The sequence below is a fragment of the Mobula hypostoma genome, chromosome 13 (assembly GCF_963921235.1).
Source record: "Mobula hypostoma chromosome 13, sMobHyp1.1, whole genome shotgun sequence".
Lineage (NCBI taxonomy): Eukaryota > Metazoa > Chordata > Chondrichthyes > Myliobatiformes > Myliobatidae > Mobula > Mobula hypostoma.
This window is the reverse complement of record NC_086109.1, coordinates 5,478,210-5,494,944: the sequence shown is the minus strand read 5'-3', so window position 1 is coordinate 5,494,944 and position 16,735 is coordinate 5,478,210. Positions and strand designations below refer to the sequence as shown.

Below are 16,735 nucleotides of genomic sequence, written 5' to 3'. Positions count from 1 at the left end.
ATTATCTGCAGCTTAATGTGAAAAAGACTAAGGAGCTGGTGGTAGACCTGAGGAGAGCTAAGGTAATGGTGACCCCTGTTTCCATCCAGGGGGTCAGTGTGGACATGGTGGAGGATTACAAATACCTGGGGATACGAATTAACAATAAACTGGACTGGTCAAAGAACACTGAGGCTGTCTACAAGAAGGGTCAGAGCCGTCTCTATTTCCTGAGGAGACTGAGGTCCTTTAACATCTGCCGGATGATGCTGAGGATGTTCTACGAGTCTGTGGTGGCCAGTGTGATCATGTTTGCTGTTGTGTGCTGGGGCAGCAGGCTGAGGGTAGCAGACACCAACAGAATGAACAAACTCATTCGTAAGGCCAGTGATGTTGTGGGGATGGAACTGGACTCTCTGACGGTGGTGTCTAAAAAGAGGATGCTGTCCAAGTTGCATGCCATCTTGTACAATGTCTCCCATCCACTACATAATGTACTGGTTGGGCACAGGAGTACATTCAGCCAGAGACTCATTCCACTGAGATGCAACACAGAGCGTCATAGGAAGTCATTCCTGCCTGTGGCCATCAAACTTTACAACTCCTCCCTTGGCGGGTCAGACACCCTGAGCCAATAGGCTGGTCCTGAACTTATTTCCTGGCATAATTTATATATTACTATTTAACTATTTATGGTTTTATTACAATTTAATTATTTATGGTGCAACTGTAATGAAAACCAATTTCCCTCGGGATCAATAAAGTATGACTATGACTATGACTATCAAGCTGCAGAGAATTAAAACTATTATCAGAAAAGGTATGAGCGGAAACGAGGAGAAAATTTTCACCCAGAGGGGGAGGGGGTTCTGGAATGGGACTCTCCCCATATTTAAACAGCACCCAGTGTATAGTTGCAGAGTGTCAACATTTCAGAGGATCTGTTGTGGGCCCAACACATTCATGCAATCACAAAGGAACCATGACGTTTCATTAAAATTTTGGGAACTTTTTGTATGTCACTGAAGATTCCAGCAAGTTTCTATAAATGTACGGTGGAGAGTGTTCGAACTGGTTGCATCACCATCTGGTATGGAGGCTCGAATGCACAGCATCGGAAGAAGCTGCAAAGGGATGTAATCTCAGCCAACTCGAGCCTCCTCCCACCAATGATATCTTCAAAAGCCAATGCCTCAGGAAGGTGGCACCCATCTCTAAGGACCCTCACCATTTAGGATATGCTCTCTTCTCGTTACAGTCATCAGGGACGATGTGTAGGAGTCTAAACAGCCACACTCAGAGATTCATGAACACCTTCTTCTCCTCCGAAATCAGGTTTCTGAATGGACCATGAACCCATGAACTCTACCTTACTATTTTACTTTCTTTGTACACAACTTATTTTTTTATATTTCTTATTGTAACTTCAAGTAATTGTTACGTATCGTACTGTGCTGCAGGTTTCATGAGATATGCCAGTGATAATAAATATGACTAATTCTAGAACAAGGGAGCTTTGTTCTTGAACAAGGAGCTGCCCATTTCAGATGGGCATGAGGAAGAAAGTTGTCTTTCAAAGACTTATGCTGTACTGCTGCCAAAAACATCAAATTTCACAACATATGTCACTGATAATAAACCAGATTTTGAAGGTTGTATTAGCTTTACACACAGTAAAATCCATTGTTTCCCTCAAATCAAATAAGTGAGGATATGCTGGGGGCAGTCCGCAAGCATCACTATGCTTCCGGTGCAAAGATAGCGTACCCACAACTTACTAATCTTAACCCGTACGCCTTTGGAATGTGGGAGGAAAGGAGCGCCTCGAAGGAAACCCACACAGTCACAGGGAGAAACACACAAACTCTTTACAGAAAGCAGCAGGAATCGAACACCGACAGGAGAATGAAGATTATATTAAAGAAGGTTATAAAGTTATGAAAAGGCATTGAAAAGACGGATTGTAACAATCTTTTCCCCAGGGTTCATTTGTTCGTTATGTGCCGTGTCATATGACTTGGGCAATCGTGGTCTTTTCATGACCATGATTGTTCTTGGCAAATTTTTCGACAGAAGTGGTTTGCCATTGCCTTCTTCTGGGCGGTGTCTTTACAAGACAGGTGACCCCAGTCATTATCAATACTCTTCAGAGATTGTCTGCCTGGCGTCAGTGGTCACATAACCAGTGATCTGCACCAGCTGCTCATACGAGCATCTACCACCTGCCCCCACGGCTTCACATGACCCTGATCGAGGGGATAAGCAGGAGCTACACCTTGCCCAAGAGTGACCTGCAGGCTAACGGAGGGAAGGAGAGCCTTACACCTCCTTTGGTAGAGATGTATCTCCACCTCTCCACTCACCTCCCAGGGTAGGGAATCCAAAACTAGAAGGCATAGGTTTAGTGCAGGATTTCCCAACATGTGGTCCACAGACCCCTTGCTTAAAGATATTGGTCTATGGCATAAAAAAAGGGTTAGGAACCTTTGATTTACGGTGAGAGGGGAAATATTTAAAAGGGGCCTAAAGGGCAATGTTTTCACCCAGAGGATGCTGAGTATATGGAACGAGCTCCAGAGGAAGTAGTTGAGGCAGATACAATCGTAACATTTAAGAAATTAACTGTTTCTTCTGAAAATATCTGGTTTGATCTCCTACAATGGATAATATTTCGACAGAGATGTAGACTAATCAAGCCTAGGAACTAATGAGTAAAGGCAGGAACAGTCTGAGAATACAATCCCTGAAAAAGCTGCAGAGATGAGAATATACACTGGGTCCTTGCCTTTCTCTCCACCCATATGAGTCACCTGGCACGTGAAGTGTAGCATGGGAAAACGGGAGATGACTTGCTGGCAGAAACACATAGCAAGTTATCTAAATGGCAAGAGAGAGGCAAGAGATGGCAGAGATATTTGACAAATGCTCAAAGAACAGTGCAGGCCAGGCAGTACCTACAGTATGGAGAGGAATAAACTGTCAACGTTTCAGGCCGAGACTCTTCACTGGGGGAAGATGCCAAAATCAGCTTTAGTATTATTGGCATATGTTGTGAAATTTGCAGCAGCTTTACAGTGCAAAACATACTAATTAAAAAAAAGACAAATATATATAAAATTGGGCAGGCACTTATTTGGGACAAATCTTAAAGAACAAAAACTAATCAAGAAAATAGCCGGGATTCCCTTCGTTTATTTGGGACACTATGCTGCTTAATTGGGACAGCAGAGGAGATGCCTGCCGAAGCTTCTAGCTTGCATCAGTCACGTCCAATTGTGTGGCTGTTAGACACTACACTGGGCTTAGAGTGAACAGCTTTTAAATAGCATCAGTTGTGCGTGTTTGTGTTCAGAAAGCAGTGATTTTTGTCACTGATAGCTGGCAAGAAATAAGCAGCAAGACAATCCAGAACTGTTTTGCTCACTGTGGCTTCAAGCACTCAAGCTAGGAGATGCCAGAAATGGCCGGGAGTGAAAATGAAACAGTGGGAGGAGTGTGTGGGTGATGGACAGATGGGAACAGTGGGGGGAGGGGACCCAGTGGGAGGAGTGTGTGGGTGACGGACAGATGGGAACAGTGGGGGGAGGAGACCCGGTGGGAGGAGTGTGTGGGTGACGGACAGATGGGAACAGTGGGGGGAGGAGACCCAGTGGGAGGAGTGTGTGGGTGACGGACAGATGGGAACAGTGGGGGGAGGGGACCCAGTGGGAGGAGTGTGTGGGTGACGGACAGATGTGAACAGTGGGGGGAGCGGACCCGGTGGGAGGAGTGTGTGGGTGACGGACAGATGGGAACAGTGGGGGGAGGGGACCCGGTGGGAAGGGTGTGTGGGTGACGGGCAGATGGGAACAGTGGGGGGTGGACCCAGTGGGAGGAGTGTGTGGGTGACGGACAGATGGGAACAGTGGGGGGAGGAGACCCAGTGGGAGGAGTGTGTGGGTGATGGACAGATGGGAACAGTGGGGGTGGGGACCCAGTGGGAGTGGTGTGGGGATGACAGACAGATGGGAACAGTGGGGGGAGGGGACCCAGTGGGAGGAGTGTGTGGGTGATGGACAGATGGGAACAGTGGGGGGAGGGGACCCAGTGGGAGGAGTGTGTGGGTGATGGACAGATGGGAACAGTGGGGGAAGGGGACCCGGTGGGAGGAGTATGTGGGTGACGGACAGATGGGAACAGTGGGGGGAGGGGACCCAGTGGGAGGAGTGTGTGGGTGATGGACAGATGGGAACAGTGGGGGTGGCGACCCAGTGGGAGTGGTGTGGGGATGACGGACAGATGGGAACAGTGGGGGGAGGGGACCCAGTGGGAGGAGTGTGTGGGTGATGGACAGATGGGAACAGTGGGGGTGGGAAGGGAGAGAAACAGGATGATGGGGGTTTGGGCGAGTGTTGGAGGAACTGGATAGATCAGGAGGAGACAGAAAAGGGACAGAGGGTAGGGGTGGTGGCATACGCCTAATATTGACAGGATGTGGCTCAGTTAGAGCAGACATTGGTAAGACCACACCTGGAGGGCTAGGTAGAGTTGTAGACTCCTTATTTAAGGAAGCATTAAAAGCAGTTCGAAGATTTACTCGACATACATCTGGTTCAGAAATCAGATCAGCCACAGTCTTAGTGAAGAACAGACAGAACCTGTCCCTGTTCCTCGCCCACTGCATTCTAATTTCTGCACCAGGACCTGTACTTATCACAAGTCCCGGTTATGCAACCACTGACGCCAGGCAGACAATCTCTGAAGAGTATTGATAATTGCTGGGGTCACCCGTCTTGTGAAGACACTGCCCAGAAGATGGCAATGGCAAACCACCTCTGTAGAAAAATTTGCCAAGAACAATCATAGTCATGGGAAGACCATGATCGCCCACGTCGTACGACACAGCACATAATAATCAAGTGACCAGGAAAACATATTCGGCTGCTGTAGGAATTTTCTTGGCTGACTCTTACATAATGACAAACCTATTTTTTATAAACTCTATCAAAAATAAATCACATCAGGCATTGATGCACAAATCCCTGAACTGCACAGCGAGGGTGATCATTATAAATAATCAAACATTAGTTGATATTTAATAGCTTAAAATCTCATGGGGTTTACAGCGCAGTTTGCTCATTGCAATGCACGTTTCCCAGGCAACCTGAGCGACTAAGCAGTGTGTAACATACACATTCAACTGGGAGAAGAGGCAAACAAACTATTAGCTTTATTGGCAGAGGGAGAAGTACAAAAAAAAGATTGGTATGCTGTTGAATAATGCATCAGTCACATCACGTCTGGGAAACTGGGTGTAACTCTGCTTGCTAAAGGAAAGGACAGATATTGGTCTCCATGAACTAACATCTGTTTCATAGCCACAGGCCATTCAGCCCAGTCAGACTTACATTTACTAACTTTCTCTCAACGTAATCCGTACATCATATTCCCACCACCCAGGACATGCTCTCCCCTCGCTGCTGCCATCAGGAAGAAGGTACAAGAGCCTCAGGGATCGCACCAGCAAGCTGAGGAACAATTATGATCTCTCAACCATCAGACTTTTGAACCGGAGGGGATACCTTCACTGAACTTCTCTTGCCCCATCATTGAACTGTTCCCACAATCCATGGATTCACTTTTAAGGCCTCTTTCATCTCACGTTCTCCATATTTATTGCTTTTTAAATGATTATTTCTTTAATTTTAATTTTGCACAGGTTGTTGTCTTCTGCTCTCTCCGGTTGAATGCCCCAGTTGGACGATCTGTCATTGATTCTGTTATGGTTGTTATTCTATAGATTTATTTCAGCATGCCCGCAAGAAAATGAATCTCAGGGTTGTATATTGTGACATAAATGTAATTTGTTACTAAATTTGTTTTGATATACACCCAGTGGCCACTTTATTAGATACACCTATACAGCTGCTCGTTAATGCAAATATCCAATCAGCCAATCACGTGGCAACTCAATACATAAAAGCACGCAGACACGGTCAAGAGGTTCAGCTGCTTTTTCAGACCAAACATCAGAATGGGGAAGAAATGTGATCGAAGTGACTTTGACCGTGGAATGATTGTTGGTGCATCTCAGAAGCTGTTGATCTGCTGGGAGTTTCACACGCCAACAGTCTCTGGAGTTCACAGAGGAGGGTGCAAATAGCAAAGAACAGCCAGTGAGCAGCAGCTCTGTGGGCGAAAACGCCTTGCTAATGAGAGAGATCGGAGCAAAATGGCCCAGATGGGCTCAAGTTGACAGGAAGGTGGCAGCAACTCAAATAACTACTTGTTACAACAGCAGTGTGCAGAACAGCATCTCTGAACGCACAGCACGTCGAACCTTAAAGTAGATGGGCTACAGCAGCAGAAGACCACAAACGTAGACTCGGTGGCCAACTTATTAGGTACAGGAGCTTCATAATAAAGTGGCCTCTGAGCACAGAGAGATACAGCACTGAAACAGGCTCTCTGGCCCATCTGGTCCATGCAGACTAAGATGCCTATCCAAAATAGTCTCATCTACCAGTGTCTGGTCCAGAACCTTCTCAATCTTGTCTACCAATCTACCTGTCCAATTGACTTTTAAATGCTGTTAATGTTCCTGCTTCAACCGCTTCTGCTGACAGCTCGTTCCACAGAGATATCACCCTTTGCAGGAAGAAGTTACCCCTCAGGTTCCTATTGAATTCCTCCTCTCTCAGGTTAAACCTATGCCCTCTAGTACATTGAAGATGGAGATTTTTAAAAAAAAGATTAGCTTTATTAGTCACACGAACATCGAGGCATACAGCAAAATGAGGCGTTTGCGTCAACAATCAACACAGTCCAAGGACGCGCTGGGGGGGGGGATAGCCCCCAAGACTTGCCACACCTCCAGCGCCGACATACCAACCCTAACCCATGCGCCTTTGGAATGTGGGAGGAAACCAGAGAACACCGAGGAAATCCACGTGGTCAAGGGGAGAACATACAAACTCCTCATAGGCAGTGGTGGGAATTGAACCCAGGTCACAACGCTGCTGTGCTCTCCACTGTAGGGGCACAGTGGATGCTCCTCCACTGGAACTGCTCATTCAGGTAAGTAGGAAATACCTCACTAAACTCCTGCTCAGCACTAACAAGGAAGTGCATCTGACCATCGTCAAGTCAAGTCACCTTTATTGTCATTTCAACCATAACTGCTGGTACAGAACATAGTAAAAATGAGACAATGTTTTCCAGGACCATGGTGCTACATGAAACAATACAAAAACTGCACTGAACTACGTAAGAAAAAACACAAAAACTACACTGAACTACGTAAGAAAAAACACAAAAACTACACTGAACTACGTAAGAAAAAACACAAAAACTACACTAGACTACAAACCTATCCAGGACTATATAAAGTGCACAAAACAGTGCAGGCATTACAATAAATAATAATAAATAATAAACAAGACAATAGGCACAGTAGTGGGCAGTAGGTTGGTGTCAGTCCAGGCTCTGGGTATTGAGAAGCCTGATGACTTGGGGGAAGAAACTGTTACATACTCTGGTCGTGAGAGCCCGAATATTTCGGTGCCTTTTGCCAGATGGCAGGAGGGAGAAGGGTTTGTATGTGGGGTGCGTGGGGTCCTTCATAATGCTGTTTGCTTTGCGGATGCAGCGTGTGGCGTAAATGTCTGTGAAGGCGGGAAGAGAGACCCCAATGATCTTCTCAGCTGACTTCACTATCCACTGCAGGGTCTTGCAATCCGAGACGGTGCAATTTCCGAACCAGGCCATGATGCAGCTGCCCAGGATGCTCTCAATACATGAACAGTTATAGAAATTTAAGTTACGTTACTCAGAAGTCAGCTAGTTTTTATATTATACTTATTGAGATACAGTGTGGAATAGACAGTTCTAGCTCTTCAGGCTGCACTGTCTAGCAACCCCCGACTTAACCCTCACCTAATCACCAAACAATTTACAATGACCAATTAACCTACCAACCGGTGCATCTTTCGACTGTGGGAGGAAACTGCAGCTCCTGGAGGAAACCTGCGCCGTCACGGGAAAAACATGCAAACTCCTTACCGACCGCGGTGGGAATTGAACCTGCCACCATAAAGCATTGTGCTCACCAGCACACTGCTGTGCCACCACGGTCAAGTTCAGCAGAGTTTGTTGGGAAACATTTGAGCACTATATTGGCACTTTATGAAGCTGACACTGCAATCATTAAAGCGGCTTTTGGCAGTCAAAGCCTGATCAAAAAGTGCTCCAACCTGATGCTATAAATATCGATTTCTCTTTCTCGTAAAAAAAATTCCCTCTCCCCTCCCCTCTTTTTCTATTCCCCACTCTGGCCCCATACCTCTTTTCACCTGTCTGTCACCTCCCCTGGGTCCCCTCCTTCTTCCACTCTCCTCTCCTATCAGAGTCCTCCATTTCCAGCCCTTTACCTTTCCCACCCACCTGGTTTCACCTCTCACCTTTTAGCTATCCTCCTTCCCCACCCCAACCCGACCTTTTTATTCTAGTGTCTTTCCCCTTCCATTTCAGTCCCGAAGAATCTCGCCCTGAAAAGTCAACTGTTTATTCATTTCTATAGATGCTGACTAACCTGCTGAGTTCCTCTGGCACTTTATGTGCTTTGCCTTAAGCATCTTCCTGTTGGGTTGTGGCTCATGTCTAGATCGGCAGGCAACAAGAGTTGGCCAGAGCTGGAGCCGTGTCTGCAGGTCTGGTCACCGTAGTACGAGAAGGGTGTGAGGCTACTGAGGGAATGACAGGGCTATCACCAGGACTGGAGACTTCAGACTGCTTCTTCACTTCCAAAGATGCTGTCTGACCTGCTGAGTTCATCCGGCATTTTGTGTTTGTTAGATTGAGGAGTCTCCTGGTTTGGTGAAAGTTGTCCAGGCCAGAGGTCTGTTCACTAAGTCCTTTACTCACCCATGGTAAGATCTTCACTCAACTTGCAGGCTGCCCAGCACAATCCTCGCAGATTTGATTTGACGCACATTACACATTTCATTGTATGTTTCAATGTACGTGCAACAAATAAAGCTAATCTTTAACCTTCAACACTCCTTATTAAACTTCCCCCAAAGCGAAAAAGAAACCAGGAGTTGCTGGAGGAACTCAGCAAGTCAGGTGCCATCTGTGGAAGGAACAGATGGTTGACATTCTGGGTCGAGACTCTTCATTTGGACAGAGGTAAAGATGAAGGGTCTGGACCTGAAAGGTTGAATGTGAATTCCCTCTCTACAGATGCTTCTTGACCTGCTGAGCTCCTCCAACAGACTGTGCTTTGCTATAGGTTCCAGCGTCTGCCGATTTGTGTGTCCCAGCTCTCCGTGACGTCATTTCCAGAGAACAGGCTGCCCAGGTTATTAAAACTAACCTCTCAGGATTAACGACTTCATCAAGTCTCCAAACTCGCTTTAATTAAACAATCTTGACGCAGAGCTCCCGTGTGGGAAATTCTGGAAAACGGCGGAGTCGGCAAACTCGAGTTGATGACATTGTCGGAGTACCCCTTATACACCGGAGAATGAGATGCAAGTGGCAGAGATTAACTATGTAAACCCAGCTCCAGTCCGTCACAGTGGATCTCGAAGGATTATGTCAGATTGCAGGGAGTTCCCTGGGCATTGCTAATTAGTCAGAGTCAAAGACTCCTAGAAATAGGCTATTTGGCCCAACCCACCTATACTCACAATTTTATGTAATTCAATCTAATCCCCTCTTAACCCTCCTCCGCTCCAAGGGGAATGAACTCAGCCTCTCCAGTCTCCTCATATCTGAACTGCTCCATTTTAGGCCATGTCATGGTGAGACTCCAGACCCTCTCCACGGCTATCACCTCCTTGTGACCAGAACTGTGCGGAGTTCGCCAGCTGAGGTCTCATCAAGTTGCAGCATACCCTGCCTACTCTTATACTGCATGTCCCAACTAATGAAGGTGGACAGGAGGCATGTGGCTGGTAAACACCCACCACCCACCCCGCAAGGCCAGCGAGTCCTGGGCTCGGAGGTCCGTGTCAATCCAGGTTCGAGGTCGGCTCGGCAGGCACTGAGGGCGGAGGCCAGCGAGTCCTGGGCTTGGAGGTCCGTGCAAGTCCAAGGCTTCTAGAGTGGGAGGTCTGACTCAATGTGTGAGTGAGTGGATGAGTTGGGAGGGGTGGGGAAGGGGCTTGTTTTGCTGATATTTTATTTTGTTGTTGTTGCCCCCTTAAGTGTGTTGGTTGTTAATGCAAATGACACATTTCCACTGTATGTTGCAATGTACATGCGATAGATCAATCCGAATCTGACTTCCTCACTGTTACCTGTCGTCTACTTGATGTTTGAGTAATCTTGTAAACAACAAAGGATCAAACAATACATTTACGTAATTCATTACAGATTACACGTAAAAGTATGTGAATGGCACACGTTATCACACTACCACATGACAGGTATGCACCTCACTTAAAGTAAACACGAAGTTATGCTCACATTTTGGACTCCTGTGTCTTCTTTTTGAATTAGTTTAATGTTTTGAAGTTACAAAACATTATCTACCTGCACTGGCTTTTCAATAAAGCATCGATGTACTCCAAGGTCCCTCAATGTCTCAGTACTCCCCAAGAATCTACTACTCAAGATATATATCATGGCCTGATCAGTACTCCAAAAATGTTCTGCCTTACATTCATTGGGATTAAACTTCATCTGCCATTTCTCAGCCCCTTTCACCAACACATCGACATCTCTTTCTATCCTAATACTACACTCCAAACTGTTAACATCTCTTAAACACAAGAGATTCTGCAGCTGCTGGAAATCCAAAGCAGCACACACAAAATGATGGAGGAACTCAGCAGGATAAGCAGAATTCATGGAAATGAATAAACAGTCAACGTTTCGGGCAGAGACCCTTCTTCACGACTGGAGGAAAGGGGAAGAGGTCAGAATAAAAAGGTGGAGGAAGGGGAACGAGGCTAGTCAGAAGGTGATAGGTGAAGAGTTGGAAAGGTAAAGGGCTGGAAGTGAAGTAATCCGATAGTTGGAGAGTGGACTGTAGGAGGAAGGGAAGGAGGAGGGGCACCAGAGGCAGGTGAAAGGCAGGTGAGAAGAGGCAAGGGGCCAGAGTGGGGAATAAAAGAGGGGATGGGAAGGGAAACATTTATTACCAGAAGGAGAAATTGATAGTCACGCCATCAGGTTGGAGGCTACCCAGACGGAATATAAAGTGTTGCTCCTCATCTTGGCACTGATTCATCAGCACTATTCTTCACAGGTCCATCAGAACAAGGAAACATGCAGTGAAATGACCCACACAGTCCAAGGATGTGATGGGGGCTGCCCACAAGAGTTGCCACGCTTCCAGTGTTAATATGGCATGCCCACAACCTACCAACCATAACCTGTACCTCCATCAAAAGTGGGAGAAAACCAAAGCACCCAGAGGAAATCCAAGCGGTCACAGGAAGAACATACAATCTCCTTACAGCGAGCAGTAGGAGTTGAACTCCGATCTTACCACTGGCGCTGTTATAACATTACGCTAACCGCTTCACTACTGTACCACTGTTATAGCGTCACGCTAATCGCTACACTACCGTACCACTGTCACAGCATTAAGGTAACCGTTAACCGCTTCCCTCCTGTGCTGTCCCTGTCAATTGCCCAGTCAATTTTGGATCCAGTTTGCTAACTTGACCTGGATCCAATTGGTCCCAGCCATTTGAACCAGTTTCCCACGTGGGAGCTGTCAAAGGCTTTACCAAAGTCCATGTAGATCACATCTACTACCCTGCTCTCATCAACATCTGTCCGCTCTTCAAACAGTTCAACCAAATTACTGAGCAAGATCTGCCCTTCACAAAACCACATTGTTTGTCCCTGCCTTCCCAAGAGATCATTAATCTCTCCAGTACCTTCCCTATCACTGAGGTTACTACAGCCATCAGGCTTTTTCCTACTTGCAAAGTGGTGCCGTATTGCCATCCCCGAAGCCCGACGGTCGCTCAGAGGTGTGGAAGTCAAACCTGATGTTGGAAGCCTGGAGTCTGGACCTGTCCTGGAATTGGAGGACAGTGTGTGTACATAAAGGGGCTCATTTTGCTGTTGTTGTTTTATTGCTTGTTGTGCTCTGCACTGATTTACCAAGCATTGTGGGCAGGCCACGATGGCGCCAGAATGTGTGGCGACACTTGCAGGCTGCCCCCAGCACATATTTGGGTGCAGGTTGTTAACACAAACAACACATTTCACTGTATGCTTCAATGAATCTGAATCTCCAGTCACCTGGTATCTCACTGGTGTTCAAAAAGGATTTAAAACATCTTAAACAGAGCCCCAGAAATCTCCTCCCTTATTTCCCATAGCTGTGTGCAATAAATTTCATCCATAAGACATAGGAGCAGAATTAGACCATTCGGCCCTTCGAGTCTGCTCTGTCTTTCCATCATGGCTGATTTATTATGCCTCTCAACCCGACTCTCCTGCCTTCTCTCTGTAATTTGTGATATCCTGACTAATCAAGAACCTATCAACCTCCGTTTCAAAATGGACCCAATAACTTGGTTTCCACAGTCGTCTGAGGCAATGAATTCCGCAGATTCACCGGTCTCTGGCTAAAGAAATTCCTCCTCATCTCTGTTCTAAAGGGACATCTTCTATTCTGAGGCTGTGTCCTCTGGTCCTAGACTGCCCCAATGTAGGAAACCACCCTTCCCATGTCCACTATTCGATGGGTTTCAATGAGATCCCGTCTCACCCACCATCATTCAAAGTGCAAAGTAAATTTATTATCAAAGCCCGCACATCATAAGAGGAATAGATAGAGTGGATAGCCAGCGGCTCTTCCCCAGGGCACCACTGCTCAATACAAGAGGACATGGCTTTAAGGTAAGGGGTGGGAAGTTCAAGGGGGATATTAGAGGAAGGTTTTTTACTCAGAGAGTGTTTGGTGCGTGGAATGCACTGCCTGAGTCAGTGGTGGAGGCAGATACACTAGTAAAGTTTAAGAGACTACTAGACAGATATATGGAGGAATTTAAGGTGGGGGCTTATATGGGAGGCAGGGTTTGAGGGTCGGCACAACACTGTGGGCCGAAGGGCCTGTACTGTGCTGTACTATTCTATGTTCTATGTTCTATCATCATTCACAACCCTGAGTTTCACTTTCTTGTGAGCTTATTCAATAAACCCATACAGTATTAGAATAATAATCACAATGGAATCAATGAAATCCAGGCACCAACTGGGCACTCAACCAAGGCGCAAAAGACAACAGACCGTGCAAATACTAAAATAAATTAATAGTAATAATAAATAAATAAGCAATGAATATTGAGAACATGAAAGAGTCTTTGAAAGTGAGTCCATTTGTTGTCGGAACATTTCAATGATGCAGCAAGTTAAGTTATCCCCTTCGATTCAAGAGTCTGGCGGCTGAGGGGGTAATAACCGTTCTCCTAAACTCCAGCGATCACAAGTCCAGAGCTATCAAACACTCCTTATACGTTAACCCTTTCATTCCCAGGATCATTCTCTTGAACCTCCTGTGCACCCTCTCCAACGCCAGCACGTCCAGGTCCTGAGGATTCACCCATCCTTATGCCCACTGAGGTGTCCAGTACCTCTTTCTTATTTACGGAGACCTACACCTACCCCTTCAATGAATCTTCAAACTATAAAGTCCAACTCTGGGAGCTTGCTATGGACTTGTAGTCTGGTACGTACGCTTCATTATAACAGTGGCTAGGTTTTGTAGGTAGTCCTGGGCGGTACAAATCTGAGAAAACCGAGGCCGTAAAAGGGCGCTATAAAAATGCACGCCTTATCTATTTCAAGTGAAATTTTGGTTGGGTGGGAAAGGGGTCAGGCAGACCCCGTGGGACACAGCGGACAGACCGGGGAAAGGGAGTCTCCGGACACTAACAGGGGGGAGTTTAGTCCAACGAGCGGACTCGGCGACCACCGCAAATTCGGCCGCGAGATAAAACGTGTGGGAAATTCCAGCCACCGACCCGGCTACGACACTTCGATCGCCGGGATCCGGCGACCCGTAACATGTAAACTTTCCATTCAGGGGCCCCCGCGACATGCAAATTCCCCCGCAATACGCAGTTAATCCTCCTCACTTGCGCCGTGAGCCCCGCGATACCAATCAGACACACCATTTGCGTCATAAACCCAGAGACACCCCCACCCCCCCGGGAACACCGCGATACGGAAACCCCGCGGTACGCAACACCTACCTCCCCCCCACACACACACCCCCCGCATTCCCCGGGACCCCGCAACTGGCATCAGCGCTCCGGGCCCACCCTCCCCACCCAAGGGGGGCGGATTCCACTCACCAGGTTCCCGGTCCGACACCGGGGCCACCGTGTACAGCGAGGGCGAGCTCCGCCTCCGCAACAGCCGGCTCAGGGTCTCTCCCGGCCCCGACTTTCTCATCGCCGCACGTCCGCGCTGCAGCGCATCGCTTCCAGAACCAGAACCAGAACCAGAGCCGGAGCCGGACGCGAACCAGTCCCTCCGCACCTGCAGCGCACCTCGCCTGCCCGTCAGTCGGTCACTTTCCCTCCTCACGCCAACTCAGCTCTCTGTAAACACACTCTCTCCCTAAGCCGTCTCCCTCTCCTTAAACCGCCCCTCTATTCGCTCTCCCCCCCTCCCAAACTCAGTCTCTCCCCTCTGAAATCTCCGGCAATCTCCTTCACTCTTTCTTCCCCTCCCTTTTAAACTCGCTCTCCGTGACTGTTTCCCTCTCTAAACTCAGCCTCCCCTCTCTTTCAACTACCTTTCCCTTCCCCTCCCTGAAAACTACCTTGTTCCTGCGCCCTCTCTAAACTCGCGTGTCCCCGTGCCTGCCTCTCTGACGACGCCACTCGCCTCTGAGCTGCACGGTACAGTATCTGCACTGCCCCCTCGCAGCCGACACCGGAGAGCGCTGGGAAAACCAGCCGGGGACCTGATCGTCTACATTCCAGAGTTCTGAGCGAAGTGGCTCAGCGTGATCATCTCCGAGAATACTCCAGATTCCGGAGCGGTTCCTGCCGTGAACAGTGAGCGCCTGACGTCTGTCCACCCTCCCAGGGCAGGGATTAGTCAAAAACCGGAGAAAGTCTGCAGATGCTGGAAATGCAGAGCGACACAACACACACAAAATGCTGGAGGAACTCAGCAGGTCAGGCTGCACCTATGGAAAGGAATAAACAGTCGACGTTCTGAGTCGAGACCCTTTAGGACTGGAAAGGAAGCAGGAAGACTCCAGAGAGGGGGGAGGAGGACTAGCTGGAAGGTGATAGGTGAAGCTGGGTGGTAGGATGTTAAGTTATTGGGCGTACCTGCATACACAGGGTATGGACACCATTAAAGTACTGTATGCAATATGGCTTTGTTAGGGGAAAAGATAAAAGAAATTAACATCAATGCTGGAAATCTAATATAAATTGGGATGGGTTTATCTACACAAAAGCGTAACACTTCACCGCACCAGAGGTCACTGACTGGGGTTCATCTTCTGTTGCTCTCTGTGAGGAATTTGTACATTCTCCCGTGGCTGTGTGGGTTTCCTCCGGGAGCTCTGGTTTCCTCCTGCATTCCGAGGACCTACGGGCTAGGGTTAGTAAGTTGTGGGCATGCTGTGTCAGTGTTGGAAACGTGGCGACTCTTGCGGGCTGCCCTCACCACATCCTCAGATTGTGTTGGTCGTTGACACAAAATGATCCATTTCACTGTGTGTTGCAATGTTTCAATGTACATGTGGCGAATAAGCCTACTCTTTCTATTGCCGCATCTGCAGTAATGTGCAAACGCCTTGGGTACCCAAACTATATATACTGTATATACGTGCCTAAGACTTTTGCACAGTCCTGTTGTCATTTTATGATTTACACTGTACTGCTGCCCCCCAAAAAAACCCAAATTTCACAACATAAGTGGGTGATGATAAACCTGATTCTGATCTGGGTCTCTATTGAGGACTGAGAGTGGGAAGGGGGCAGAGAGAGGGGAATCGTGGTTGAGAAAAGGGGAAGAGAGAGGGGAGGGAGCAGGAAGCACCAGAGAGACATTCTGTAATGATCAATACACTAATTGTTTGGAATCAAATGACCTTGCCCGGTGTCTCAGGGCTGGGTGTGTCTGCACCTGTGCCACCCCTGCCCCCGGCACTTCTCTGCTACCTGTCCCACACCCCTCCCATGGCGTTCCACCCTTGCCATTCCCAACACCCTTTGCTCCCGCCAGATTTACAAACTCATTCTCTGCTCCACGTTGACAAATACAGAACTGTGCAAAAGTCTTAGGCACGCTATCTATATATATGTGTGTCTAAGACTTTTTGCAGTTCTGTCGCTACAGTGTAAAGCATTATTTTGGACGAGTCACAGAGTATTACAGCCCTTTGGCCCAACTCCTCCCTGCTAATCCAGGTTGCCCATATTTGGCCCATCGCCCACCAAGCCCCTCTCCTCCATGTACCTATCCAAATGACTCTTCAATGTTGCAATTGTACCCACTTCCTCTGGCTCCTCATTCTGGGTACTCACTACCCTCTGTGCAAAGAAGTTTCCTCTTGGTAATGTTCCCTCTATAATTTGTAATGACCAGTGTGTGCAAAAATCTTGAGCTGTGAAATTTTTTGCCCAGAGACAGCAATATATGTGCACTGAATTTTATATATAGATGTATTCATATATATATATATTTTATATATAGATGTATTCATTTTAATAGCTAGCTAATAAAAACGTTGATCTCCTCTGAGTTTGATTGTTTTCGCCCTCGTTCATCTGCACTCTCA

The 16,735-nt window shown here is 47.4% G+C and overlaps 1 protein-coding gene across 1 annotated transcript in view; it reads right to left on the bottom strand.

Annotated features, from left to right (window-relative positions):
- LOC134355384 (uncharacterized protein C6orf132 homolog) overlaps positions 1-15,675 on the bottom strand; it is a 61,271-nt gene extending 45,596 nt beyond the window's left edge. The window contains exon 1 of the mRNA XM_063065181.1: positions 14,283-15,675. Coding sequence (XP_062921251.1) covers positions 14,283-14,382 — 100 coding nt within the window. The 5' untranslated portion in view covers positions 14,383-15,675. The remainder of the gene's footprint in view (positions 1-14,282) is intronic.
- Positions 15,676-16,735: the final 1,060 nt, after the last annotated feature.